We start from the raw sequence: 26,760 nt of genomic DNA on the forward strand, positions 1-26,760 counted from the left end.
GCTGCGGGCTGTAACAGACTAGGTTTGAGTCTGTGCTGCAGAAACAGCATTCCCAAAGCATTACAAGGAAGAACACAGCCTGCTATCATGCCTTCGCCCCTCACTTTTTTTCTCCCCAGGAGTGTTAAAACAGTTTTCATGTTCTACAATGAACCCTGCCTGTTCGTTTGGCAACATGCAGAAAACTGACCTACTGACGGGAAGAACGCTGCTGTGCCCACCAGCTGGAGAGAAGATGAGAAGGCAACGCACACTTGAAACACAAAAGCCTCACTCACATCCAGCATCGGCCGCGGTGGTTTAAACAAGAAACGTGCCCCACGGCGTGCCCCGCTGGTGCCCAGCTGTGGAGCTGTTTGGGAGAGATTCCAAAGGCATGGCCTTGCTGAAAGAAGGACGTCCTTGGAGATAGGCTTTGAGGTTCCACAGTCCTGAGCAGTTCCTGGTGCTTGCTCTCTTTGCTTCATGTTAATACTCGCTCAGCTGCTTTCTCCTGCCACCATGCTCCCCGCTGTCCTGCCTCCCCACCCCGGCAGAGTCTGGCCCTCTGTAAGTGTCAAGTCTAAACAAACTCCACGCTGCTTCACTGCAGCAGCAGAAATAAAAAGGAAGATGCCCAGACTCACCTCTTCCGGTTCTATCAGCTTAAATTCCATGCCTCGGCCAGTCCAGGCGATGAAGTGGGCATTAGCTGGGTCATCGAGAAGGGTGACAAGGAACTGCCACAGCTGCAGAGAGCCTCGCCTCTGGTAAGGAGGCCCCTCTCGATACAGGGTGGGCTCCTGCTTGACCTTGCCTGCAGGGGACAGGGGTCCATATGTTATAACTGGGGTTGGAGCTTTGCATGGATGTGCATAGAAAGCAGTGGTTTCCAGTGGCGCGGCACCGAGTTGTGGATGGGCGTCTTACCTTCCAGTCTCTCGGGCACCACGCAGGTGTCATCGAAGTATAGCCTGGGGTCCTTTTCATACGTGAATCCTGAAAGTTTAAGGAGAGAGACCACACCGCTTAACATCCTGTGCTGTACGAAAAACTATGGCGTTAAGGACTAAAGTGGCATTCTTTTTTTTTTAAATATTTATTTATTATGTATACAATATTCCATTTGTGTGTATGCCTGCAGGCCAGAAGAGGGCACCAGACCCCATTACAGATGGTTGTGAGCCACCATGTGGTTGCTGGGAATCAAACTCAGGACCTTTGGAAGAGCAGACAATGCTCTTAACCACTGAGCCATCTCTCCAGCCCTAAAGTGGCATTCTTTAACGTAACCTAGAAACATTATTATTATCACCATTTGTGTACACAGTGTGTGGGGGGCATGCAGAGAGCAGAGGGTAACTCTCTGGGGTCGGTTCTCCTCTCCTACCTTTTACAAAGACTCTGGGACCGAATTATCTCACTAACCCATATCCTTTCCTTCTGGGTTCCTAAGTTCTCCTGTTGTTCCTATGCCAGATCGAATTTCCAGAGACTTCCAAAGGACTCAAGTGTTCAAGTTCTGATGTCCCTGCCCTGGCCTCAGTTCGAGCTATCAGGGCTTAGGCTGCAGGAGCTGCTAGGTCACGAAAGTTCCCTCAGATCTTACGAAGTTTGGAGGGACCAGTGTTGCTATGACTAAGCTGTCTACTCTGGTCACCCTGGCTAGCTTTGCTTTATTTGTGTATAGTGTTGTCATTTTCCTTTCAGCTAACAGTAACTCAATCTTCCCAGCAAGCTTACCCAAGCTATCCATACACCTCACGGGCTACAGCAAAATAGAGAAGGGAAAGAAGACGGGTAAAGATGCAGGCCTGCAGGAGACCAAAGAACAGCATAACTTAAAACAAGTGCGGATCACTGTCCCCGGACAAAGCAGAAGAAATCAAAGTCTTCCTTGTGGTAGAGTTGACAAAGAAAGGAAGGGCCAAGAAATGGAAACTGTGCAGCCTGAAGAAAAATGTCAAGAATGAATTAGCCGAGGCACAAAGTGAAGGGGCCACGGGAAAGGATGGCCACATGTCCTCCACATACACACGGCTGGCCTGTGTGCAGTTGGACCACCAGGTGGCCTGCCTCCAACGCCGCAACAAGATGTGTGGTTCACACTCACGACAGCTAACAACTCCTGTGCTCTCTGCCTGAAAGGTATTAGACTTGGTGTACAGTCCTTTAACTCTGGGTTCGTCTCTGGCTTAGTCCCCGGTTGATTCACCTGGCTCAAGATTTAGTCTGTGTGCGCTGGATGTGCAGAGAGGACAGACGGGAATCTCTGTAGCATGAAAACCCCACAGGTGAGGGAGCCCAGGTGTAATCCCTTTCCTGTTATCCTGGCTTCTTCGGATCAGGTGGGGAAACGCCTTGGCAGGCCTGGCACCATCTTAAAAACAGTGAAACGTGCAACAAATTGTTTTGATGTTTGTGGCATTCATCTTTCTGTCTTTAGCCTTGGGCATGATTTTTTGATGGTTTAACAGTATCACATAGGGGCTGGAGAAATGGCTCAGTGGTTACAAGCACTGGCCACTACACCAGAGGACCTAGGTTTGATTCCCAGCATACACATGGCGGCTCACAACCATCTGTAGCTCTGGTTCTAGGGAAATCCACTGCCCTCTTCTGGCTTCTTCTTGTATGCCATGCACACGGTACAGCCACATATGCGGACAAAATACCCACAAGATACTCAAAATTTAAGAAAGAAGTGTATTTTATTGGCTTTCTTTTTTTCCCTGATTGACTTCACTAAAAATTTAGGCCACATACCATGCTGATGTGAGCAGGTACTAAGAACACAGTCGCGGACCTTATTCTATTAGTTTATAATGTCTATCAGATTAAAGCAGGAAGCAGGTAGCAAAAGAACAGGAAATAAATGACATAGTATAGCACAGGGATTAAAGAGCGCACGCTCTAGAACGAGACAGGTTGCCCCGCTTAGTTGTGTGACTTGGAATAAATCAGTTCCACTGTGTTTATGTTTCCCTGCTGGTACCGTTAGGAGGATTTAATGACTTAGTGAGTTTCCTGCTCTATCTTCTCAACAGAGTGTAAGCAGAGCTTCCAGTCCGCAAGCGTGAAACTAATGACACCTAAAGAGAAACAAATGCAGTGGCAGACTGTTGAGAGACTGCATGATCCTGTGTCGGGTGTGGAAGGCTCATGCCTTGCACCCCAGCGCCCTGAAGGCAGAGGCGGGTGGATCCCTTTGAGTCCCACGCAGCCTAGGCTGCAGGATTAGCAAGGAGACTGCCTCAAAAACAACCAACCAAGCCACCCTGAAAGACAGCATGGTAACTTTAATCCTGACATCCCCTGCCATGGAGTCAAAAACTCTCAAGGATAAAGGTCCTATCCTAGGCATTTTAGTGATCTCATGGCACCTTGCACATAGTAAGTGTTCAAGCAATATTCGAGGTACCACAGAGCTCCTGACAGTTTAAGCAAGGAAGGGTAGACAGGGTCTCGTGTAGTCACATAGCTGTGCATGACCTTAGAACCCCTACCTCCCAAGTGCCTAACACCTGGCAAACTGACTTTTATGACAAGCTGGTGTACTTGACGCTATCAACAGGACAATTCCGTGCGTCATGCCTTTGCCCTAGCTGCCAGGAGGTGATATATTTCCCACCTTCCATATGTGTTTTGCTACCCCGGCGCTGTTTAAATGGTCTCGTTATAAAGCCATTGGCAGTGAACTGCTTTCCGGCTTACACGCCCGACACACCTGTCACACGTGCCTTGCTGTTCTCAGCGCTGTCCTCTGAGGAAAAGAGAAGGCACCCACCACCCCACCAGACACTCAAGTCTTGTTGTTATAAGGAACATCATTCGGGAACATTCTGTGGTTTTTAGTTATTGCCACACGAGGTCCTCTAGCACACCTGGAAGAGGTTTCTGGTCAGAGCAATAAAGTCAGCTGAGCTCACATCTGCAGTTATTTCAGTTGTGGCCAGAACCATCTAATCACCCAAATAAAGGCGCAGGAAGGAAGAGCCTGCTTGAAGGGCGAAGTGGAAATGAAAGACTCGCAATATCACACAAGGATTCCAGGTGAGTACCCGAGGCAGAGGCAGGCCGGCTATCATAGCAATCAGAGATGCCAATCAGAAGTGCTTGTTTTGATTAACTGTTTCCTAGGCATCTGTGGTCAGGACAGCGAAGGAAGGAGAGACAAACCGGGCCAAGATAATTTAGAGCAGTTTAAAACACTGGCTTTTTTCAAATTTACTTTTTTTCCCCCTCCAACGTGTGCGGTCAGCTGGGCAAAGGAATAGGTTGGAGGGCGGAGGGTGGAGGTGGCTTCACAAGATGGTTGTGTGTGTAGTAAGCAACCCGAAATCTTACTAAAAATATTTCCCTTGAGAGCATGCTCTTTGCTAAATGTTGTAATTATACAAACTGTGTGCCTCCCTCTCGTCCCTGCTCTCTCTGCATGTGCTCCCTGCAGACATCAACCGCCTCGACAGGAACAGGGAGGGATCTGGAAGCAGCCTACACAGCTGTGTCTACACAGCCAGCGGGCCAGTAGACAGCCTGCCCGCCCAGGTCTGGACACTCGCTGAGACTATTACAGGGCCCACAGCAGGAAAGAGGCCCTGGTCTTGCTTAGCCTGGGGGATGCCCCTAGTCAGCTGGTCACTTGCTTTTGTTTCTTTCTTTGTTTGTTTTCCAGACAGGGTTTTTCTGTGTAGCTCTGGCTGAAATGAACTCACTCTGTAGACCAGGCTGGCCTCGAACTCACAGAGCTCCGCCTGCCTCTGCCTCCTGAGTGCTGGAGTTAGAAGTGTGCACCACCACAGCCCAGCTTCAACTAGTCACTTGAAGAATAACCAATGCTTTCTGAGTATCTAAAATGCCACAGGCGGGTGGTCAAAGTCTCAGGTACATAGGATCTCACCCTGGAATTTGGGGGTCTCACCACTTAGAATAAAGCCTTACTTCAAAACTTTAATTTAAAAGCCCCCTCAGATGAGGCTAAGGTACAGCTGAAGTTCAGTGTGGGTTTCAAAACTGAAAAGAGAGCCTTTGATTCAACATCTACACTAGGTGATTTTGTACGTCAACCTGACACAAGCTAGAGTCATCAGAGAGGAAGGAGCTTCAGTAGAGGAAATCCCTCCATGAGATCAAGTTGTAAGGCATCTTCTCAATCAGTGATCCACAGAGAAGGGCCCAAGCCATGGTGGGTGGTGCTATGCCCGGGCTGGTGATCCTTGCTTCCCATACCCAGAGCAAGGTATATGAAGCAAGCCAGTAAGCATTCCCCTCCATGGCCTCTGCATCGCCTCTGGGATCCTGCCCCGACTTCCTTTAGTGATGAACAGCAATGTGGAAGAAGTCTAAGCCAAATGAAATAAACCCTTTCCTCCCCAACTTGTTTTTTGGCCAGTATGTTTGGCCACAGCAACAGGAACCCTAACTAAGACAGGGGCTCTTGGGAATTTGTCTATCCAAGCTCTAAGGGAAGCTGGTGCCACCAGTATGGGGGAGACAGAGCTCTAATGTATTTATGTGGATGGATGTGTTTGACAGAAATGAAAACATACTTCAGGAGATCCACTCTATGGAAAAGTACTTCCCTATCTCCGCGCTTGGAAAGGAGGTCCTGACTCCACCGCACTGCCAAGAAGAGTAACTTCTAGCCCAGTGTAGACCTCTCGGGCCTTTCAGCTTGGAAATTTCCTCTCGGCCCCACAGGGCTCCTTCCCATCACATGAATGGACTGATCTGCCATTGCCATCCATTCATGCAGGAGCTATGCATTCTGCAAATGGTCCTTGCAGCTCTGACAGCTCAATTATCCTCCTCCCACACTGTGCCCCCCCCCCCCCCCGGATTCCCATCCAATTACTTCTTCAGACAAGTCCTAAGACTTAAAAGTTGGCAACTACACACTGGAGACAGACAACAAAATGCTGGCCTTCATGAAACCTGACAGTAGACATCTCAAAAATGTCTTGGCCCTTCAACCCAGAAGGGTCAGGAATTTAGCTTCAAGAAGTAATCAAGGAAACACAGAAGGGGCTGGAGAGATGGCTCAGTGGTTAAGAGCAGTGTCTGCTCTTCCAGAGGTCCTGAGTTCAATTCCCAGCAACCACATGGTGGCTCACAACCATCTGTAATGAGGTCTGGTGCCCTCTTCTGGCCTGCAGATATACACACAGACAGAATATTGTATGCATAATAAATAAATAAATAAATATTTTTTTTTAAAGAAAAGGAAACACGGAAAGATTTAATTAAATGAATTAGATGAATGTTCATTTATAATTATTTTGCTGAGGTATCTGAATATTTAAAATTTAACAAGAAGGTCATAGGCAAATGCACCCTCACACAGTACGAACTATGCAGCCACCATGGAAGAAGCTGCTGAGAGATACTGGATCTCGGTGATTTCACTGGGCAGATGTGGAGTGAGATGAAGGTTGGGTTCTGGGCCCTGAGGGGCTTGTCTCAGAATTTTGGGGTCTACCACCTTCCAAGCCATATCATTTAGAGTGAATCTTGTGAACTCTTCGGGTTTCAACAGCTAACAACATCCATCTAACACGACTGTTGGATGATCAAATGGCTTGCATGCAAGTAAACCACTTAGGAAAGGGCTGGGAACAAGGTAAACACGCAGCGAATGAATGACTCCCGCTAAAAGACTCGATAAAAGGAGTCCTGGCATGATCTGTACAGTTCTGTATAGACGTATGCACAGAAAAGCAAGTTCATGACTTCCTTTGGACAGCGAAATCTGAATTTTATATTCTCTATCTTATAGTCTATGTTCTCTAAACCATGTGTAATCCATATTTATTGCTGACAGAAAGAATAAGCTATGAAGGTTTGTACTGTGAACAAAAGTAGCAGAAAAAGCAAAGGAAGGTTCTCTAGAAACGTTCGGATTCCAGCTCCTTTCTGATCATTTCCTTGAGGCCACATACTACACAAAATCTATCAATCTTCTAAAAACTCTATGCATGACGTTAGAGGGCATACTGCGTGCCACACTGAAGGTCAGAGGACAATTTACCAGAACTACTTCTTCCACCAAGTGGATCCTGAAGATCAAACTCGTGGCGGGAGGCTTGGCAGCACCTCTGACTGCTGAGCCACCTTTCCTAACCCTTACTCTGTGTTTGCCAAGGATGACCTTGAACTTCTGATCCTCCTGCCTCCACCTCCAGAGTGCTAAGATCATAGGTCTGTGCTGTGCTCACAGGCTCAACCAGAGCCTCTTGATTGGTAGGTGGCCCTCTACCAGCCAGGCTACACCCCTGCCCAGCATCTTGACTGCTTTGTATTACTGTTAGTCCAATTAGCTTGGTGTTACGAAAGATAAGGTCACAGATCCAGCTCTGCCCACTGCTCTTGCTCTTAATTAAAAGTATCTCAGACCAGTTAGTCAGTTCTAAAGGGACTGTGGACTAGAGCCTGAACAGACAGCATCCAGCGCTCATCCTTTGTGTATGTGGTTGTTTGAAACCTTTCGTTTGGAGGTCAGAGGTCAACGTCAGACATCGTCTAACACCTTCACCTCATTTTCTGGAGACAAGGCCTCAAACTAAAGCCAGAGCTCACTACTAACTGGCTAGACCTTAATGTGCATTTATTCAATAAACATCAAGACATTAATTCATGCTTGTTGGCAAATCACTTTTTTTCCCTCCTAGCTGTCCTTAGTTTATCCAATGAGAAAACATCTCTGTTGCGCCCTGTCGTGTTTTGTACACAGCAGACCCCTGCAGAGTCTTCGCAACTGTCCTATTTATTGCCATCCCTCCTGCGAGCAGCCAGATCTCTCTCTCTAGCCCTCTCAAGGCCTGAAGAGCTGTGACTTCCCTTTCAACAATCATCCATTACATCACCATTCCGATGATGTGCTACCCACCCAAACTAAGGGAAAAGCGGAAAAGCACCCTACAGTTCTTTCCCAAGATGTCCTTGGACCCATGCAAAACCTCCTGACCTGAGACCTAAAGGCCCAGTTTAGGCTGACACAGCTGGAAACATAGACACCAAGTTCCTCTCTTCTTCGTGTTGTCCTAGGAACTGTGCACAGTGAGGGCCACTGCCATTCACAACAACTACAGCCTCCGTGCTTAGGTGGCTGGCTCACAGTAACTGCCAATTCCTATCACGGAGCTCTCAGACGCATGAGCTGCGGAAGGCCTAACCACTGACCTCAGAGCTCAGTTTGGAAACAGAGTAATTCTAAGTTAAGCATATGCATTACCAAAAAAACTAAAGGAGAAAAAAAGAAAAGGAGGAAGAGGAAATCCTCCAACTTCCCCGTGTGTGGTGGCACATATGGCCCCCGCCCCCAACCAAATTAACTGTAAAAGGGCAAAAGCGAGCTCCTTACCGTCATGGTTGCTGGAGAAATATCCTCCTCCTCTCATGTAGGACTGGCAGTTAGGCACTTCTGAAAGAGAAGCACAAATGCACACATCCTTCACTGTCCCTACAGAACAGCAGAGGATACGCTGGGCAGCAAAGCCCTTAAACCCACGCTCCAGGGTCATGCTGTTTATCTCTTGCCAACTTGACCCAAGTCAGAGGTACTTGGGAAGAAGGAGCCTTCACTGAGCAACTGTCTCTGTCAGATTGGCCTGTGGGGCATTTTATTGACTAATGATTGATATGGGAGGGCCTGACCCACTGTGGGAAGTGCATACCTAAGGCAGGTCATCCTGGAAGTGTGTAAGAAAGCAAGCTAAGGAAGCCATGAAGAAAAAAAAAAAAAAATCAAGCCAGATAGCAGCATTCCTGTGGCCTCTACTGCAGTTCTGGCTTTGGCATCCCTCAATGGTGATGGACAGTGTAATCCCTAAGCCGAATACCTAACCCTCAACCCCACTCCCTGCACCACCTAGTTGCTTTTCATGAGTGTTTTATTACAGCAACTAAGAATCAACCTACGACAAAGGGCAAGTCTTTGGGGCCTTGTTCTGTGGAAGGGTACCATGCTAACAAACAATATGGTAAACACCAGAACCCAACACCTGCAAGCAAGACCGCCTCATCAGGACTCGCAGGAGAAAGAAGAGAGCAGCTTTGTCCTCATCTCACTCATTTCAGAAACCGGCTAACAACTCATCTGGCCAGAAAGCGAACGGTAACACAAGAAGCCAGCTTTCAAAGGGGCTTTAGGATGGGGTGGGGGAGGATGATCGCTTTAGACCTCTCCCAGTCTGCTCCTTTGGCCACTGATGCTCACAGCCAATTCTGCTGCCAGAGATGAGGGTATTTAAGGCCGAAGGGATTAGTGGAACTAAAGCGTTGAAGCCAGGATGAGAACTGGCAGGGTGGGTACTGTAGTTTGGCAAGCATGTTTTCTCCATGTTGGATCTGCTATGCTGAAAGTAAACCACAGTCTTTGAGCGATCTCTTCAAGTCCCATGAGAAGACAGAGACCTGAGGGCGCACTGGGACAGGGCTTCCGATGTGATGCTTGCTTTTCTTCAAGGGAATGGGATGACACCAAAAACTGATTGAGACAGATAAAAATTTGTCAGTGGGGGGACAGGGGCGCTGGAGAGATGGCTCAATGGTCAGGAGCACATACTGCTCTTCCAGAGGACCTGAGCTTCAACTCCCAGCACCCACATCAGGCTCACAGTCACCTGCAACTCTTCTAGCTCCAAAGGATCTGACGCTTCTGGTCTTTGGAGGAACTCACATACACTGATACTAAACTAAACTAAGCTTCCAATTATATATATATATATTTCATATATACGTAACATTTATTATATAATAAATATTATAAAAATAAATGAATAATCATGTGTTTGTGTGTCAATGCTAGCCCAAAAGAATCAATGTTACCATCATGACTTTCGCCAGCAGCTATTTTCCATCATAATGTGGTTAGTTTCTCCCTTACCCTACCTTCTCGATTCCCCCAAATGAGTTTCTACCCAAATGGTGCAATCTATGTGTTCCCTTAGAGACCAAGAGCCAATTCTATACCCCACTCCACCCACAAGGGCCATTCAGCTTCAGATTGATCCAACCTTCCAAAGGGGCTTAACGAAAGTCCACAGTGAAAGGCAGAAGCACCTAACAGCCAGGAAAGACTGGGAACACTTCAGCAAAGGGGAGAAATGTGTTTTTATACCTCGAGCCTGCAAGGCTCCAGGTGTGCTTTCCTGTGGGGTCCCAATGGGTCTGGCCCACAAGACACAGAGAAGAGAGGTCAAACAGCCTCTTCATATGCTGAAGCTCCTAGACAAGCAGCAGTGACCCTCACAGGTCACAGCTCTACCTGGGTTGCTGTACTGACAACAAAGCCACAATATATGAAAACACAAATCGTGTTCCTTGTGTCCAGTGCCATCAAGGGTAGGGCATCATCCAAGTATGAGTCCAGCAATCCTCAGCTTTGACTCAGAGGCATATTATATACACTTCTGAACATCAGTAATTAATTCATTAAGTTCTTTGAGGGCAGTTTTTTTGTTTGTTTTGGTAGTGCTGGGCATGGAACTCAGGATATTGTATTCTATATAGTGAGCTGCACACCAACACCTGAAGACAATTCTTAAACAATGATTACTTAAAGCATTGCAGACAACGGACTCAATACTGATCAGACAGATGAATTTGAGAATATAGAAGCCAATACAATGAGTTTATGCTAACCTGAATCGGCGCAGTAATCTCGGGGTTCCTGCTTGATTCCCATCGGTGACTGGAACCCATGTGCTGGAGGACCAGGCATCCCAGGGACCCCGTGTTCATAGAGCGGGTCATGGTATTCCTGCTTGAATCCCTGAAGGGGTGGGGGAGCAGCGGGGACAATAGGCTCCGACATCTGTCGGTGGTAGCTGGGGCGATTATCTCCAGGAACTCCTGACTGAGGAGGGAAGGGGTGGCAGGGTTCAGACAGCTGTCGCTGAAATCTGGAAGAAGGAAAAAGTTACATTGTTTAATACAAAATGAATACTTACTATGATTCAGCATTGGGGAGTGGCCACACATCTGCTTTAAAAAGATGAGTTAATGTCTGAGTTAAGAAAGTATGTTGTCCCATTATTAATGTGTGTATGTATGTGGACACGGGTGGGTGGGCACATGTGCCGTGACACACGTGATCGAGGATCACTCTGCGGACTCATTCTCTCTTTCTGCATTTACACAGCTTCTGAAGACGGAACTCAGGGCATGCTAAGCGTATATAACATGTACCTTTAATGGCTGAGCCATCTCGCTGGCCCACGAATTTTGAAAAGAACTAAAGACCTACTTGGTATGGGTGCATACCATAAAACTGCCATAATTAAAATATAAGAAATGAAAAGTCAACTGGTAGATCAAAGAAACCGATTTTTTTTAAAAAACATCAAGAACTGTCAAGAATATTGCAAAATATACTTTTATTACCTGTTAAATTAAGCATTTCAAATTTGTAAGGAAGGTTAGGTTCCATTTTATACTACAGTCTAAAGCATCGTACGGCTGAAAGATTTCATATTATGAAGTAAATATATTTGAGGACTTACACAAGCCGGGGTGAGAGAAGTTATGCTAACATCAGAAACCATCAAGATAAACATGGACATGAAATCAAAAGTAAAACACAAAAGTGGGAAGTGAAAAAAGTCACCTGTGATAGCCAGAAAATGCCAGAAACAAAATCAAGAGTGAAACTGGGAACATAGCAGTGTTGACAGGGCTCTTACTTTTATTTTACCTGTTTGTTTGCCAGAGTCTCAGGATGACTCCAGCCCCTCCAGCCCCAGCCTTCTGAATGCTAGGATTACAGGTGAGTATCACCATATCTTTCAAAAGCTAACTGAGGCTCAGCATCTCAGCGTGGAGGTGTGAATGAGAACGGCCCCCACAGGCTCATTTATTTGAATGCTTAGTCACTAGGGAGTGGCAGTACTTGAAGGCTTACAAGGATCAGGAGGTGAGGCCTTGCTGGAAGTGTGTATCACTGGGGGTGGGCTCTGAGGTCTCCAAAGCCCAGCTAAGCCCAGAGTCTCTTTCCCATGGATCAGGATGAAGCTCTCCACTCCTCTGCCAGCACCGTGCTTGCCTGCCGCCATGCTCCCAGCCACGATGATAATAAACTCTGACACTGTAAGCAAGCCCCAATTAAACACCTCACTTTGTTAAGAGTTGCCTTGGTCATGGTGTCTCTTTACAGCAGAAGAGTGGGTAAGTCACCGAGTGCGTGAGGCAGACGGGAAAATCAGTCATGAAATAGTAAAGGCCATAAATAAAAAGTTTATTAGCGATCATAAAAGGGGGCCAGAGAGAGGGCTTGGAGCACTCGCTCCTATTCCAAAGGACTCCAACCAGTTTCTGAACCCTACTGAGCAATCCTCAACTGCTTCTACTCCAGCTCCAAAAGATTGGATACCCTCTTCTGGCCTCTATCCTGTACACAGAGGAAAGGGGGAGGGAAGAGGAGGAGAGGAGGAGAGAAGGAGAAAAAAGACAAGTTGTCTAGTGAGATGTTTCAATGGGAAAGGCACTTGCCACAAGGATTTGGTGGTCCAAGACCCACATGGTACAAGAAGAGAACTGATTCCTATAAACTGTTCTATGACCGCACACATGCTGTGTGGTGTACACACTCACACAGCAATAAATAAATACAATAAACATTTTTTTTGACTAAAAACAAAAATTACCTTGGGATCAGACTAACCAAGGAAGTGAAAGACCTATACAATGAAAAATTTAAAATTCTGAAGAAAGAAACTAAGGAAGTTACCAGAAGATGGAGAGACCTCCCAGGCACATGGATCGGTAGGGTTAATATCGTGAAAATGGCTATCCTAGCAAAAGCAATCTAAAGATTTAAAGCAATCCCCATCAAAATTCCAACTCAAAAATTTTCAGATATTGAAAAAAAATCTTAGAATTCATAAGGAAACAATAAAAACCCAAATGGTCAAAACAATCCTAAACAACGCAAACACTGTGGGAGCTATCATCACCGCTGATTTCAAGTCAGACACACCATAAGCAGAAACAGCATGCCACTAGAATAGAAGCTGACATCATGGACCCAAAAGTAAGTTCTCGTTTCTGTTGTCTTCAACAGATAAAGCGGTGCTGGTCAAACTAGGCAGCTACATGGAGAATGAAGCTTCATCCTTGCCACTTACCCTGCACACAAGTCAACTTCAAATGGATCTCAACGTCAGACCCAAAACTCTGAAACTTCTAGAAGAAAAAAGTAGGGAGTACACTTCAGGATACAGCCTTAGGGACTTCCTAAATAGGAGCCAAAACCATCAGTCAATCGGGACTCCACGAAATTCAAATTTCTGTATTGCAGGAAGCTGTTAATGATGGAAGAGGCCATCAAATGGGGGTGGGGGGTGTCGTCTTTGCTAGGTTACAGCTGACAAAGGATTAGTATCTAGAATATACAAAGAACTAAACACTAAAGCTAAACACCAAGAAAACAAAAGATCCCATTAAATCATGGGCTAGAAAAAGAACACGTGCTAAGAAAGACATTTTAAAATGTTGGCCACCCTCAGCCATCAGAGAAAGGCAAGCTAAACTAAACTATTTTAAGATTCCATCTTACCCCAGTCAGAATTGCTAAGATTAAGAAAACAAAAGACATGGTTCTTGTTAATAGATGTAATCAAACAACTGGACTTAGATTGGAATCAATCTGTGTCAACAGGTGGCTAACAGATTTCTAGAGCATCAAGACTTAAACCCTTAACCTTTGAGATCTGGGCACAGATAAAGCCCCGAGATCAGCAAGATCAGCACACAGCACGGGACTGCTCTTGGGTGAGTTCCTACTAACCCCGCCTGCAAGCAGCACCATAAAAACCACCACGTTAGAATGTGATCTCTGAGCAACTTACACATGTATGTTCTTCTGCCTTCCCAGACAGAAAAGCCAACACTCTCAACACCCCACCACTGTGAGGTTCAGTGGGCACGGGTGCACTATTTCAGCAGAAACCCGAGTTCTAAAGTTCCTGTCATTTAAGAGTCTCCAAGTGAGCACACATATGCATGCAACTCAGGCTTGGGCAGACATTTCAAATACAGCCTCAGTCAGCAGCTCAAAACCTGAACTGGGGGTCTTTCAAAACAACACAAAGATATTGCAGAGGCTTTATTCTTTCTTCATGTAATTTATTTTACTTTTATTTAATTTACACTGGTATTTTGCCTACATGTACGTCTGTGTCAGGGCAGCTAACAACTGTCTCTACCCCCAAGATCTGACACCCTCACACAGAGGCTTTATTCTTATTAGCTGTCCAAACCCTTTGTCACTTGGAAGAACAGCAGCAGGAACAGCAGCAGGAACAGCCCCTCCCGGTTTCTCTTCTGCTCCTTCGGAGGTGACCGCCACAAGTCAGTTCGTCTGATGGCTCCAAGATGGCCCACACCACTCAGGTCTGTAACCAGAGCCTTGGCAGCTGGCGGGACCAACGGTCCTGCTTCCGCTTATCCTCACCTTCTCGCCTTCCAGAATGTAACTCTAGAGCTGGCCTGGAATGGCCTCCTTAGGAGAGGATGCTTCCAGGGGCCCTATTCAGCAACTGTTCCCTCCCCCCAGCTGAGTTCTAGGATTTAGGAAGCCAAGGCCTGGACAGATCTCAAAGACAGGGCAGTCTTTCACCAGCACTGTTCCGCACTGCGTGTTTCCAGAAGGGGGGTGGAAAAGGAAGCCTGGGACAGGTCACGAGACCAACATATCTCAAAAAAGATTGGCTCGGAGCTTGCAGCTGTAACTGCTATTCTCAGAGATTAATAAAGTAATTCAGTACTCATCCTCCAAACACATCCTGTGAACTTTACTCATTGGCCTTCATCTGAACCTCACCCCCCCCACCCCAGCGATCTTTCTGAAGCATCCAAGAACGTGTGGTCCACATAAAACAGTCCCGACCAAGATGCTGCTGGGATCATCCCCAAAGGAGAGCAGCCCAATCACACCAGCCTCTCCTCCTCCCACCCACCCGTGACCCCAGTGCGGCTCACGGGGGGCACACTGGGTGAGCAAAGGGACACAGACTCTGGTGCAAGGCTTCTGAGTGCCAGTTTATTTAAAGGCCAAATTATTTATTTATTTGTCAGATTTATATAGCGCCTTCCCTCTCAAGAGCACGCCCACACCACCAACATTTGGTTTACGTTATGAAAACTGTTAGGTTCTCTTTCTGCATTTCCTTTTTGGTCTCAGCTGCCAGCACACAGAGTAAACACAATGGCAAGAGAAGCAAGAGGAAAAGTACAGCTTCAATGCAGGGCACCGAGTGTCTATGCCTGGCAGGTGAAACGCGGGCGGTTCAGAGGTCACGTCACCCCGAGATGATGGGTAAGGTTCCACAAGAACTGCGCCACACGCTTAAATCTCACTGGTAATGGCTAAGAGAACATGATGGAAAACAGAGAAGCAGCAGAGGCAAGCGAGAGCCTGGCGGTGAGGTCACAAGCTGTGCTGAAAGCCAGTCTCTACCACTGGCTCCCCGCGTGACTAAGGCAAGTTACGTAACTGCTCTGAGCCTTCATTTTCTTCTCACCAGCGGAATAAGGATGACCAGGACACCTGCCCCAAAGATCTGTTGTAAAGATCACATAAGATAATGCACTTTATTGGGCAGAGCACACTAAGTTCTCAATACATGCGACCTTCAGACTCCCAGCCAAAATCTACACACTCCAAGCTACGCAAATACCAAGGCCTCATAGGGTCAGGGGATGGCCACACACACCGATCAAAGTGAGGCCCATGAATTGTCCACCATATCCCCTTTTGAGGGACAGAATGTTGGGTTTTAATTTTGAGTGACTCATTTATGCCCATCTGAGAAGAAAAGTGTGGCAGATTTGGCGAGCTGCAGGGGCAAGAGTCCCCACACCCAGGCATAATTCCAATAGTCAAAGGGCAGGGAGAAAGACTTCGCAATGGCAATGCAAAAGCTGTAAAAATACAGCAACTGCAGTCTGTATGTTTGTGGTATCCATACTGTAGGACAGAATCCTTTTGTTAAAAGTGTATTGTCATATTTTTAAAAATTATTTGTTATTACGTGGGTGTGTATGATTAGGTAGGCTCATGGCAGCAGAGGGCAGAGGTCAAATATCAGGACCTACTTCTCTCCTCCCACCTTTCTTTCAGGTAGGTTCCAGGGATCCAGGCTTGGGTTGTCAGGCTGTGTAGCAGACATTTACCTGTTGTGACATCTTGCGGGCTCCAAAGCGACATTTAAAAAATTTAAAAGCCAGCGAGACGGTTATCTCAGCAATAAAGACATCTCCCGAGGCTGACCATCTGAGTTTGTTCCCCGGGACCCACATGGTGGAAGGAGAGGTCTGACTCTATGGGCTTTGGGGTTCCACAATCACTCTCCATCCCCTAAATCTGAAAAGGGGGGGGGGCAAGTAAAATCAGCCAGGCACTAGAACAGAGCCTGTGGGGGTCACAGCACAGGGGAAACACTGCTGATGGGGGTTCAACTCCAGGCCACTCAGTCTACATAACTTCAGAGCTACAGGCCTACAAGTTTTTGTTGCTGTTGTGTGCCCTCCCTCCCCCCCAAGACAGAGTTTTTCTATAGTTTTGGAGTCTGTGGTGTAACTAGGTCTTGTAGACCAGGTTGGCCTCGAACTCACACAGATCCTCCTGCCTCTGCCTCCTGAGATTAAAAGCGTGTGCCACCACTACCCGGTTTCAGTTTTTGTTTTCTAAAGATGTATTTTAATATTTTTATGTGTGTGTCTGTGCCCTTGAAGGCCATAGGAGGGCATCAGATCCCCCAGAGTTGAAGTTGCAGGCAATTCTAAGCGGCCTGATGCGGGACCTGCCCTCAGGTCCTGGGCAAGAGCAGCAGGCACTCTGAACAGTTCTCTCTCCTGACTCACCTAAGCAGTTCCTGCAACCGCTTTCAATACCCTATTAGTGACATCTAAATACAGACCACACTGGCCAACACACCAGAGGAATGCAGCTTTAGGAGCTAAGAATAAAGTTGCACAAGGTTTAAAGTTAAAAGCTGTGACAGTAAACCCTTAAACGACAAAACTCCACAACTCAGGCAGCGTATCTAAAGGAGGGTTAGTGGAAAAGAATTAGGACTGAGGCAGCCGTGTAACTGGGGACTCATTTACAGAAGACAGAACAGACACCAAAAAGAAACTAAGACAGACAGACGGTACTTGACTCGTGAGGCTAGATGTTTCTGTCGAGAAGCCAGCAGGGTCTGTCAAGGCTTCAAAAATTCCAAGTCAAAAAGACAGAAAATCCAATTTTTAAAAGATATTATGGATAACTCTGTGCTAATTAATTTTAAAACATATAAATGGGCAAATACCTTAAAGTTTTTATTAGGTTATGTTTAGCTGGGGGCTTCACCCCAGCTCCTGGCATCCATTTTGGAATGTGGGGTGGAAAGTTCCCTGTCAAAGCCCCCTTCTCTGGGAGTTGCCTCAGTCCAAACTCCACCCACGAAAAAGATGCCAAACAGTGACCCCTCCCCAGAGAGGGTCAAGACCACTCCCACAGGCTATTTGGCTATTTTAACAGCACCCCCCCCACACCCCCAGAAGGAGCTCGTGGTCTCCCCTTTTCCCTCTTCGGTGGTCTGGTCAATCCGGTTCCCCCTCCTCCCCTGCCTCCATGTTTTCCTGGGGGGCCACTCCGGAGTGTTTGTATTAAACCTAGACATCTTTTAGTTTGGTCTGATTTGGATTACTGCGTTGGTGGAGAGGTTTGTTGGTCAGAAAACACTTAACAGATTAAACTACATAGAAATTTAAAGCAAAACTCTAAAAGATAAAAAAAATTTAAGTGCTAGCCACAACAAGAATGCCAAGAATAAGTTTACCAGTAAATCTTGAAACAACTTCAAATAATAATTCAGATTCTACATGAAATAGTCCAAACATAAAGGCATCTTCTAACTCATTTGATGAGCACAGCTCCAGTGCTAAGCCTAACAAGGACCCTGTGAGAATGAAAAACCACTTTATTCTCAATCACAAATTAGAGGCAGAGGCCCTAAACACAAGAGAAGCCAAGTTCAGCAACTGCATATGATTGATTACAGAGCAGGGAGGGCTCAGCCTGCAAGGAGCTTGTACCAAGCCCAACAACTTGAGCTATCCCTTAAAACCTAAAGTGGAAGGAGCCAGGGGATTTTCCCAAGTTGGCCTCTGACCTCCGTACACGTGCTGCGCCACACAAGCTCCAAAATACAAATGTAAAAAAAGATCAACTGGGTTTGCCACATAATGCAAGGGTGGTTTCATATAAATCAGTGCAATGTACATTATTAAAGGCATTGACAAATTTCAACACTGATTCCATTAACTTTTCCTGAGGGGTGGAAGGAAGTTTCCTTTAGCTTGACAAAGGGAACAACAAGAAGAAAGTAAGCAGCGAAATGCTGGAAACCAGCTTTAGAAGTCAGAACACCCTCTCCTTCAGCTGTTTGTCAATGAAGGTTTCATTAACAATTCAGGAAACACAACAAAATAGAACTATGCCTTGCCTTTGATCCCAGTACTCTGGAGGCAGAGGCAGGTGAATCTCTGTGAGTTGCAGGACAGCCAGGGCTACATACACAGAGAAACCCTGTCTCAAAACAAAACAAAACAAAAAAAAAAGAATCCAATTGGAGGTGGGGGTTCCTTGGACTTCCCACAGGGCAGGGAACCCTGATTGCTCTTCGGGCTGAGGAGGGAGGGGGACTTAATTGGGGAAGGGGGAGGGAAAGGGGAGGCGGTGGCGGGGAAGAGACGGAAATCTTTAATAAATAAATAAAATAAAATAAAAAATGAAAACAAAAAAAAGAATCCAAGACACTTGGTTTCAGTCCCCGAAGTGAGCCCATGCTGCCATACACAGCAAGCTGTTTGGCAGCCGTGTGGTGAGGATACTGTGGTCTACACCCAGGCCGGGTCACATGCCTGACTCTAGAAAACCTCTCCTGTAACTACACAAGATCTGAAGGGCAATGGTGAAGGGCAGGCTGTAGGGATGGACTCCAAGAGGAAGTCAGGTTTGAGAAAACAGCTCAACCCAGGCTTTAGGCCTGGATTAAACAGCTTCCACAGCAGGACGCTGCCCTCAGCAGGTTGGGACGGTCCTCTTCCAAAAGGTACTGACCAACATGGCTGTACTGACCAACATGGCTGTGCTGAACCAATATGGCTGTGCTGAATGAATCAACATGGCCGTGCTGCTGATGCTGACCCAACATGGCTGTACTGAATGAATCAACATGGCTGACCTCCTGGAGCCTAGGCTCTACAGATAGAGAATGAACACCCTAGCCCCACAGTATGGATGCTCTTTCACGCTACTCAAAAGCACTTTTGTTTTTGTTTTTCTTCCCCCACCTCAGGAACATTTTCTTAAGTTTTGTCTTGAGTTTCTGCTTTTCCTGATGTCAAGTGTGGGAGACCGCATGGCATTTCCAGATTCTTAGAGGGAGCCATGTTTTCGGTGAAGCCTCTGCAGCTACACTGTGAGGCTTCTTCAAGTGGAGCTACAGTGAGACAGGATACGAGGAAAGACAGAAAACACACGCAGCCACGCTATGGGTAGAATACAGCGCTATGCTCTCAGCACTTGTGACCATCAAGACTGATCTGGCTGAAGGACAAACACAGCTTCAGGGAGCAGAAGATGGAAATCTGCTGGAGCTCGCCAAATACACGAAGATTCCCTCCCACGCCACGTGGGAGGAACCACCAATATAAATCACAGCTTGCAAATACGGTATTTATCTTCTAAAAATAAAGTGCATTGTGAAGAACTCTATAGGCAGATCATAAGGAGCATTAAGAACATAATTTGACTATATTGTGTTTTAGCTGTTCAGAGCACGACCACAGCAAATGACCAAGACTCTCAGCAAACATACTGGGGGGCAATTAGGAGGCCATTTATGGAAGAGGACACAGACTCGTCACCTGGACAGACTAGGTGCATCACGAACAAAACAAACACACCTTGGCCTATGGACTGAGACTAGATAAGGCAGGGACTCCAAAGACTCTGCCACTTACGAGAGGAACAAAGTTCAGGGATAAAATGGTCTCATTGAGGTCACTCAGCTGTTAGTGGGGGTCCTTGCAACTCAAAAACAATCAGAAAAACAAGGCAAATGGCATTTCATGTTTTACTGTGCTGATGTAAAATTAAACAGCAGCAGCAACAACAGAGCTATGTTCGCTTTAGCATACAAAAAGACTACACTTAACAAAGGCGTGCCCGGCTGAGGTAGGAGAGCGCGTTCTTCATGTTATATCAAAGTGTTATAGTGACATGAAAGTCATGGCCAAGATCTGCCAACGTAGTCCCAGGGGTGGAAGAACAAGGAATCTGCTTCTGTGTGTACCTGCGCGTGTGCACGCAGGCACGTACAAGGTGGTGGTGGTGGGGAAACAGAAGGCCAACTTCAGGGTCATCCCTCAGGTTCTATTCCGCCCCCTCCCCCACCCCCAGCAGGGTCTCTGACTGGACCTGGACCTCACCAAGCAGGCTACACAGGCTGGCTAGCACGCCCCAGGGATCTGCTTGTCCCTAGCAGGAGGATTACAAGCAGGGACCAGCATCCCTGGCTTTTTCACATGGGGTCTGAGAATCCAATTCAGTGGTTGTGCTTTTGCCTCAGCAAGCACTTCAGACTGAGGCACCCCTCCCTGCAAGAATCTGCATTTTCCCTCCACCTCCTCATTCCTAGAGCCTCCAGTGCGCACTCAGCCCGAGACTGCACCGCTCTGGGGGGAGGCCGGAGCACGGGGGAGCACGGGAGAGCACGGGAGAGCACGGCTCTCATTTTGTTGCTGTAGAAGCTTACACACTACTTCACCTTTCACCCCAGTTTCCTCGCGTCTCCGTCACCTCCATGAGGTCTTGTAGTTTTAGGACCATCATCACTAACTACAGGCCAAGGGTAAACAGCAGGAAGTTCAGGACAGATAGGCCACTTCACACCAGAGTCATCGTGGAAAAGAAATACCTCTGTGCTTTCCCTCTGGACCCGAGGGCAGGCAGTCACAAGGCCCAGGGAGTCAAACCTTCTTGTTTCTGGAGGGTGGGCAGCCAGGAGACTAGTCTACTCTACAACTGATACTTGGGCTTCTCAGTCGGCCATTGTGACAACAGAGACTCCAGAGAGAGAGAGCTCTCCCTCAGCTCTGTGATCAGTTCATACAGGCTTTCACGCTGCTCAGGGTAAGAAACAAGGTCTGGGAGGAAAGTGAGAGCCAAACAGATTTAACAAGGCAAATTCCCTTTGCCTACATTTGCTAGGCATTTCTAACACCGGACAGAATCACTACAACCCCCACCCCTGCCCCATTAGTAACTCCTGCATTGGGAATCAGTGAGATGCCATTTAAAAACACAACACCCAAACCAGTAAAATAAAAATGGAAACGTACAACTACTTTTGACCCAAAAATCCATTTTCCATAAAAACTCTCTTGAAAAAGAACGAGGTTACGGATCTATGACAACTGCCGAGGCCTGGTGGCGGCTGCTCTCTCAGATGGGCTTCTGAGGCAGCGGAAGTTCAGGAACCAGCATGTCTGCCCTATCGCACGTCTCACCCTATCCCTGCTTGGCGATCATCCCGGGGGCCATACAGCACAAATGCTCATTGGGGCTCTTGGCTTGACCTTGGGAATGACCATCAACCACCTCTATCACGTAGGTCGGAGTCAGTGGGGGCAGAGCTAAGGTTACCAACTGAGTAACCTCTGGACAGACACTGGGCTGAACCACCCAAACCCTCCTTTCTCCGTGTCCCTGACCCAACACATGGTGTGACAGACATGAGCAGTGTTCTCCACCTCGCAGTCCTTGGTAACGCCGCTTCACTCATTTGTCATGATCGAGTTATCTCGTTATCCAACACAGGTAAAAATGTCTGACAGGCATTAGTCTATAACCAGCCAAATTCCTAGATCCCACAGAGCGGCAGCTCTCAACCTGTGGGTCACAACCCCGGGGGGGTCATATGACCCTTTCACGGGGGGGGGGCTGCATATCAGATATTTACATTACGATTTATAACAATAACACAATTACAGTTACGAAGTAGCAACAAAAATCACCTTATGTTTGTGGGTCACCACGACACGAAGAACTGTATTAAAGGATCACAGCGTTAGGAAGGAAAAGAATCACTGCCACAGACAAGGAACTCAGGAAGCCAGGCTCCCCTCTCTACATTTGACAAATGAAGGACTCTAGAGACAATTTCCTCCAACGCAAACATAAAACTACCTAGGAGGAAACCAGGAAATTTGTACCCTAAAAGCAGATATTATCACTAACCGTTGATTGCAGAAATAAGCTAAAATCTGAGGAATAATAAATAATGCCTCCTAGAACTCAGAATTTCCCCAGGATGCAATCAGAATGATAATACTGCAGTTAAGAGTAGCATGAACTGAGAGGTTCAGCTCAGTCAGAAACTTGGGGGTAGCAGTCACGTGACTGTGTACCCAGGGCAAGCCATCCTCCTTTGTGGCTGGAGAAGGGTGGATGAGCTTCCAAAGGACGCTGCTGTGACCCTATAAACCATCTGAGTACCTCTGGAACACGGTGGTCCATAACCAGCCCACACCCACTGTGGACCAGCAGTCTTACTTCACTGCGGCCTCAGTGGAGCGGTCACTGTACAGGTAACTGGCCACCAGGGCTGACTGCTTCTTTCCTGATGAGCAGAGGAACTCCCGGGAGAAGGAACCAAGGACAGCCCAGAGCAGTACCCACCTCTGTTCTGATGCATACTGGCTTTCCGGCATCATCTTTGGCATTTGCAGGGGCTGATGTGGTGGCCGGGGGACCACGAACGTTTGCTGCTGTGACCCAGGTTCTGGAAGTGAGTGAGGGGTGGGGGCGGGACCCACCCCTTGAACTGGGCCAGCTCCAGGGGCAAGAGCTGAGGTGGGCAGGGTTGCCTGAGGTGGGGGAAATAGGGAACTCTGATGGGTGGGTGACAGAGGAGTGGTAGGAGGGGTTAATGGCTTGAACCCAGAGGGAGGCTTCCTGTCGTAGGCACTGTAAAAAGAAAGAGAGAAGGATCCATTAAGCTGCAGTTAAGCATTTGCATGGTAACCAGGTCCAGCAGAACACCAGTTTGCAGCCCATTGTTGCCAGGAAGTGACATCATTAACATAGTTAAATCGCTCCAGCCCTGGGGGAATATTTGTACCTCTGAAATGTGACAAGCGCTCTGCGTCAAAGGACGCCTTTAACACTTCTAGTGATTTTTCTCAAAGATAATTTTAGCCTCTGCTTCCGGTTTCCTTTTTCCCTCCTTCTAAAAGAATTCTCTGTGTCTGTGTCTGCGTGTGCAGGGGTGGATGGGTGAGGCTGGGAACTTAGGGGCCTGCTCCAGTCCCCTCTCCAAAATATCCCACGGTTCCTCGGAACTGGTCAAAATCTTTGTGGAAGGTAACAGCACTTGAATTAAACAAGCCTTCTCGGGTTCCAGGCAGATCTGTGTTTACCTTCTGAGTGCAAAGAACGATTAAAATTAAAGCCTCATTCCTAGGGCCTGGATATTCTTAAGTAAAGGGCACAAGCGTGGGGGCTTTTTTGTTTATTCTGATTTGAAGATTATTTCCTTGGTGCTTAAAGTTCACATTAACATATGACAGACAGGAAGAAGTGTAGATTACCTACCTGACTCACAGATCAAATGGCCCAGGATCCCAGGCTCTTTCCCTAGCTGGTCTTGGTTCCCTGTGGAGCTACAGGGTTTTAATGAAAGTTTTGCCTTTCGTGGACAGCGTGTAACGTGGATGGGCTACACCTAGATTACCTGCAAGGCAGGCGTGCTCTGCCCCAGGCAAGCTAGACAATACCTAGAGCTCTGCTCACAGAGCCTCCCTGAGCAGCACTCCCCACCCCGCCCGCCCCACCCTTCCCTCACCTCCACTTACCAATAGTTGTAGAGGCACTTTTCTCCATAGTTAGCACCAAGAGCCTGCTCGTGGCTGCAGGAGGACAACTCAGAGGAGGGGCTATGCAGCTCCCGCTTGATCTTGGTGGGAGGTGGAGCGTGAAGCACCACTGCAATCACAAAAGGAGCCAGGGAGGGAGAAAGAGGACAATAAGGACCCCTTCTGAGTCAGGCCAGCACCTGGAACTCAAGGTCAAGGACAACGGCCACACCTGGGTGCAACCTTTTGTTTGAAAACAAAGCAAGTGTGTGAGCGCCCTTTCACCCAGCACTTAGGCTAGCCAGGGTTGCTTAGTGAGACTTCTCCAAAGAATCCTTTCTCAAAGGCTTCAAATGGCTGTGGTAATACATTTCTTCCTTCTTTTCTTTCTCTGAGGCAGGGTTTCTCTGTGTAGCCCTGGCTGTCCTGTCCCACTCTATAGGCCAGGCTAGCCTTGAGCTCAGAGATCTGCCTGCCTCTGCCTCCTGAGTGCTCAGACTAAAAGCATATGCCGCCGCCACCATCTGGCTACAATATATTTCTTATTCAGAATCATTTTTTCAAATTAAAGGATTTTTTGAAGTCTTTTTCAAGTAATTCTAAATATTAGTTCTGAATAGGAAGCATTCAGGTTTAGGGGAATTAAAGGAATACAGTAACTAAGCGGTCCTCCAGGGAAAGACTAGCAACAGAGTCTGTGGAGGACTCTGTGCTCACCGTATCTGCCCGCTCCCAGCCTTTCCCAGCAACCAATCATGAAGGGCCCATCTCCATAACAGTGCCTCAGAACGTGGTACCCAGTGATGGTTTGGGCTTGTTTTGTCCCCCCCCCCCCAAAACTCAGACTGTCTCCCCATGTAATGGCGATGAACGGCGGGGTCTCGATCGCTAGAGCTCCACAAGGAAGGAGCAATGAATGAAGAACGTTCTCCAGGGGTTGAATGAGCAACCACAAGGTCACCCTTCAGTGCACCTCGCTAGCTTCTTGGTCTCGTCTCTTCCCATCTACTTCCCTTTCCCTCGGCTTAGCACGAAGGCTTCACCAAATACTTCTCAATTTCCAAAACCAATAACCAAAATAAACTAGAGATACACATATACATAGTTACACATACCTAATTATGTAGTCTTAATAAATTACCCAGTCTGGGTTATTCTGTTAACAGCAACAGAAAAAGGACTGAGACAATGCAAACGGCTTCTCCTGAATTCACAAAGCAAGTACAAGTGGCTGGAGCTGTGTTTGGAAGCCCACCACAGATTCCACATGGATTCTGAGAGGGCAAAGAAATAAGACTTTTCAAACTGAAGGTGAATTATCCACAGAGGCTCCACACTCCTGAGTATAGAAAGCTAAGTTTGCCCTTTCTGTCTTACCTAGCTGCTAAACTACTTCAGAGTGCCCCCCCCCCCACAGAAGCAGGACGAACCCTAACAAGGGCTGTTCCTTCCAACAAGGATTTAAATGGCCACAGCCCGCCTAGCTACCTGCTGCTGGGTGTGCAAGGTCACACTTCTCAGAGGACGACTTAACCACCTCATCAGGAGGCTAACCCACAGTAAGCATTCCGGTGACCCACCAAAATCTTCCTTGACTCAATGCTTGCTCCTAAAATACTTTCAGGAGTCTGGCTAAGTTCTAGTGATTATTCTATGTATAATTATCCTTTTCTTTCTACCGAGACAGAGACAAACGGTATCTCTCATAACAGTCAATTCCGACAACCTGAATCCGACCCCCAGAACACATGGCGGACAGAGAAGAAGCTCCTGACATTTGTTCTCCAATCTCCACACAAACGCCACTGAATATGCATTAGCACCCACACCCACGCGTGTGTGCACTCCCACTGACCCCATACATGTGTGTACACCCCCCCACACACACATATAAAGACAAGAAAAGGCTGTCTTGCCAACAGACTAGAGAAGACGGATTTTCATAATTCCTTTCTTACATAATACCAACTATGTTTTCCCGAATCCATGAAATAAGTTGAGAACTAGCGGATTATATTTAGACATCTAATATTAGAGTCTCTCTCATGGGTTTCTGATGGTGACATCATGGCAGTCAAGAGTCAATTGCTATCAAATGTTTTCAAGACCCCCCCCCCAAAAAAAAGCAGCTAGGCTTCTCTGTGTTTTGTTAATAAATGAGAAACTTTGGCGGCCATCAGGATGGCCCCTCGGTCACAGCCTCTTTTCTTTTTCTTATTACTTTCCTGCTGTCAAAATTTCTGGTTAAAAAAATAACGAGTGGAACAGTCTCAATACTCCAATTTAAAGAAAAATTATGTGTAGCCTTCAAAGTCTAACTTTGTCTAAAATTGTCATTTATAATCAGTTTTACCTAAATTTAAAAATGATTGTGGCAATGTTAAAATGTCCTCATTTCAAGTTTTAGAAATATCTTCATTTTTACAATATTTTAAGGTTAAAAAATTTTTATTTTATTAACTAAAATATTCTATTAAAATAGTTAAAATTTTTAAATATTTTAAAATTACCACTTCTCCTGACAAGGCAAACTCTAGACTGCAAACCAAAGGTTCCCAGAGAGAAAACTTCATTATAATGTCAGAAAATTCACAAGCCATTTCAAAAGGCAATCTAATGCTGCTTGCTGGCTCCACCTCAGTCAATGTCTCCCACCACCAGGCTCTCAAGGAGTGGAATCTCACGTTTTCTACCAGAAAGAGAGCAATCAGGAAATTCGGAATTGCTGTGAGCAGGGTGCTATGCTCCTACAATCCCAGTACTCAGGAGGGGGAGGATTCGAAGTTTGTGGCCAGGCTGGATACATGGTAAAGCCTCTCAAAATAAACAAACAAAACCCCCCAAACTATCTCCCCTTCACGATTATTTATAAATTGA

The 26,760-nt window shown here is 46.8% G+C and overlaps 1 protein-coding gene across 3 annotated transcripts in view; it reads right to left on the minus strand.

Moving 5' to 3' along the window:
• Etv5 (ETS variant 5) overlaps positions 1–26,760 on the minus strand; it is a 64,497-nt gene that overhangs the window by 12,070 nt on the left and 25,667 nt on the right. For all 3 annotated transcript variants that reach the window (XM_005344740.3, XM_013351661.2, XM_013351669.2), the window contains 6 exons: positions 23,884–24,013; positions 22,709–22,996; positions 10,621–10,880; positions 8,339–8,398; positions 910–978; positions 627–796 (listed from right to left, as the gene is read on the minus strand). In XM_005344740.3, coding sequence (XP_005344797.1) covers positions 627–796; positions 910–978; positions 8,339–8,398; positions 10,621–10,880; positions 22,709–22,996; positions 23,884–24,013 — 977 coding nt within the window. The remainder of the gene's footprint in view (positions 1–626; positions 797–909; positions 979–8,338; positions 8,399–10,620; positions 10,881–22,708; positions 22,997–23,883; positions 24,014–26,760) is intronic.

Source organism: Microtus ochrogaster, chromosome 2 (assembly GCF_000317375.1).
Source record: "Microtus ochrogaster isolate Prairie Vole_2 chromosome 2, MicOch1.0, whole genome shotgun sequence".
Classification (NCBI taxonomy): Eukaryota; Metazoa; Chordata; class Mammalia; order Rodentia; family Cricetidae; genus Microtus; species Microtus ochrogaster.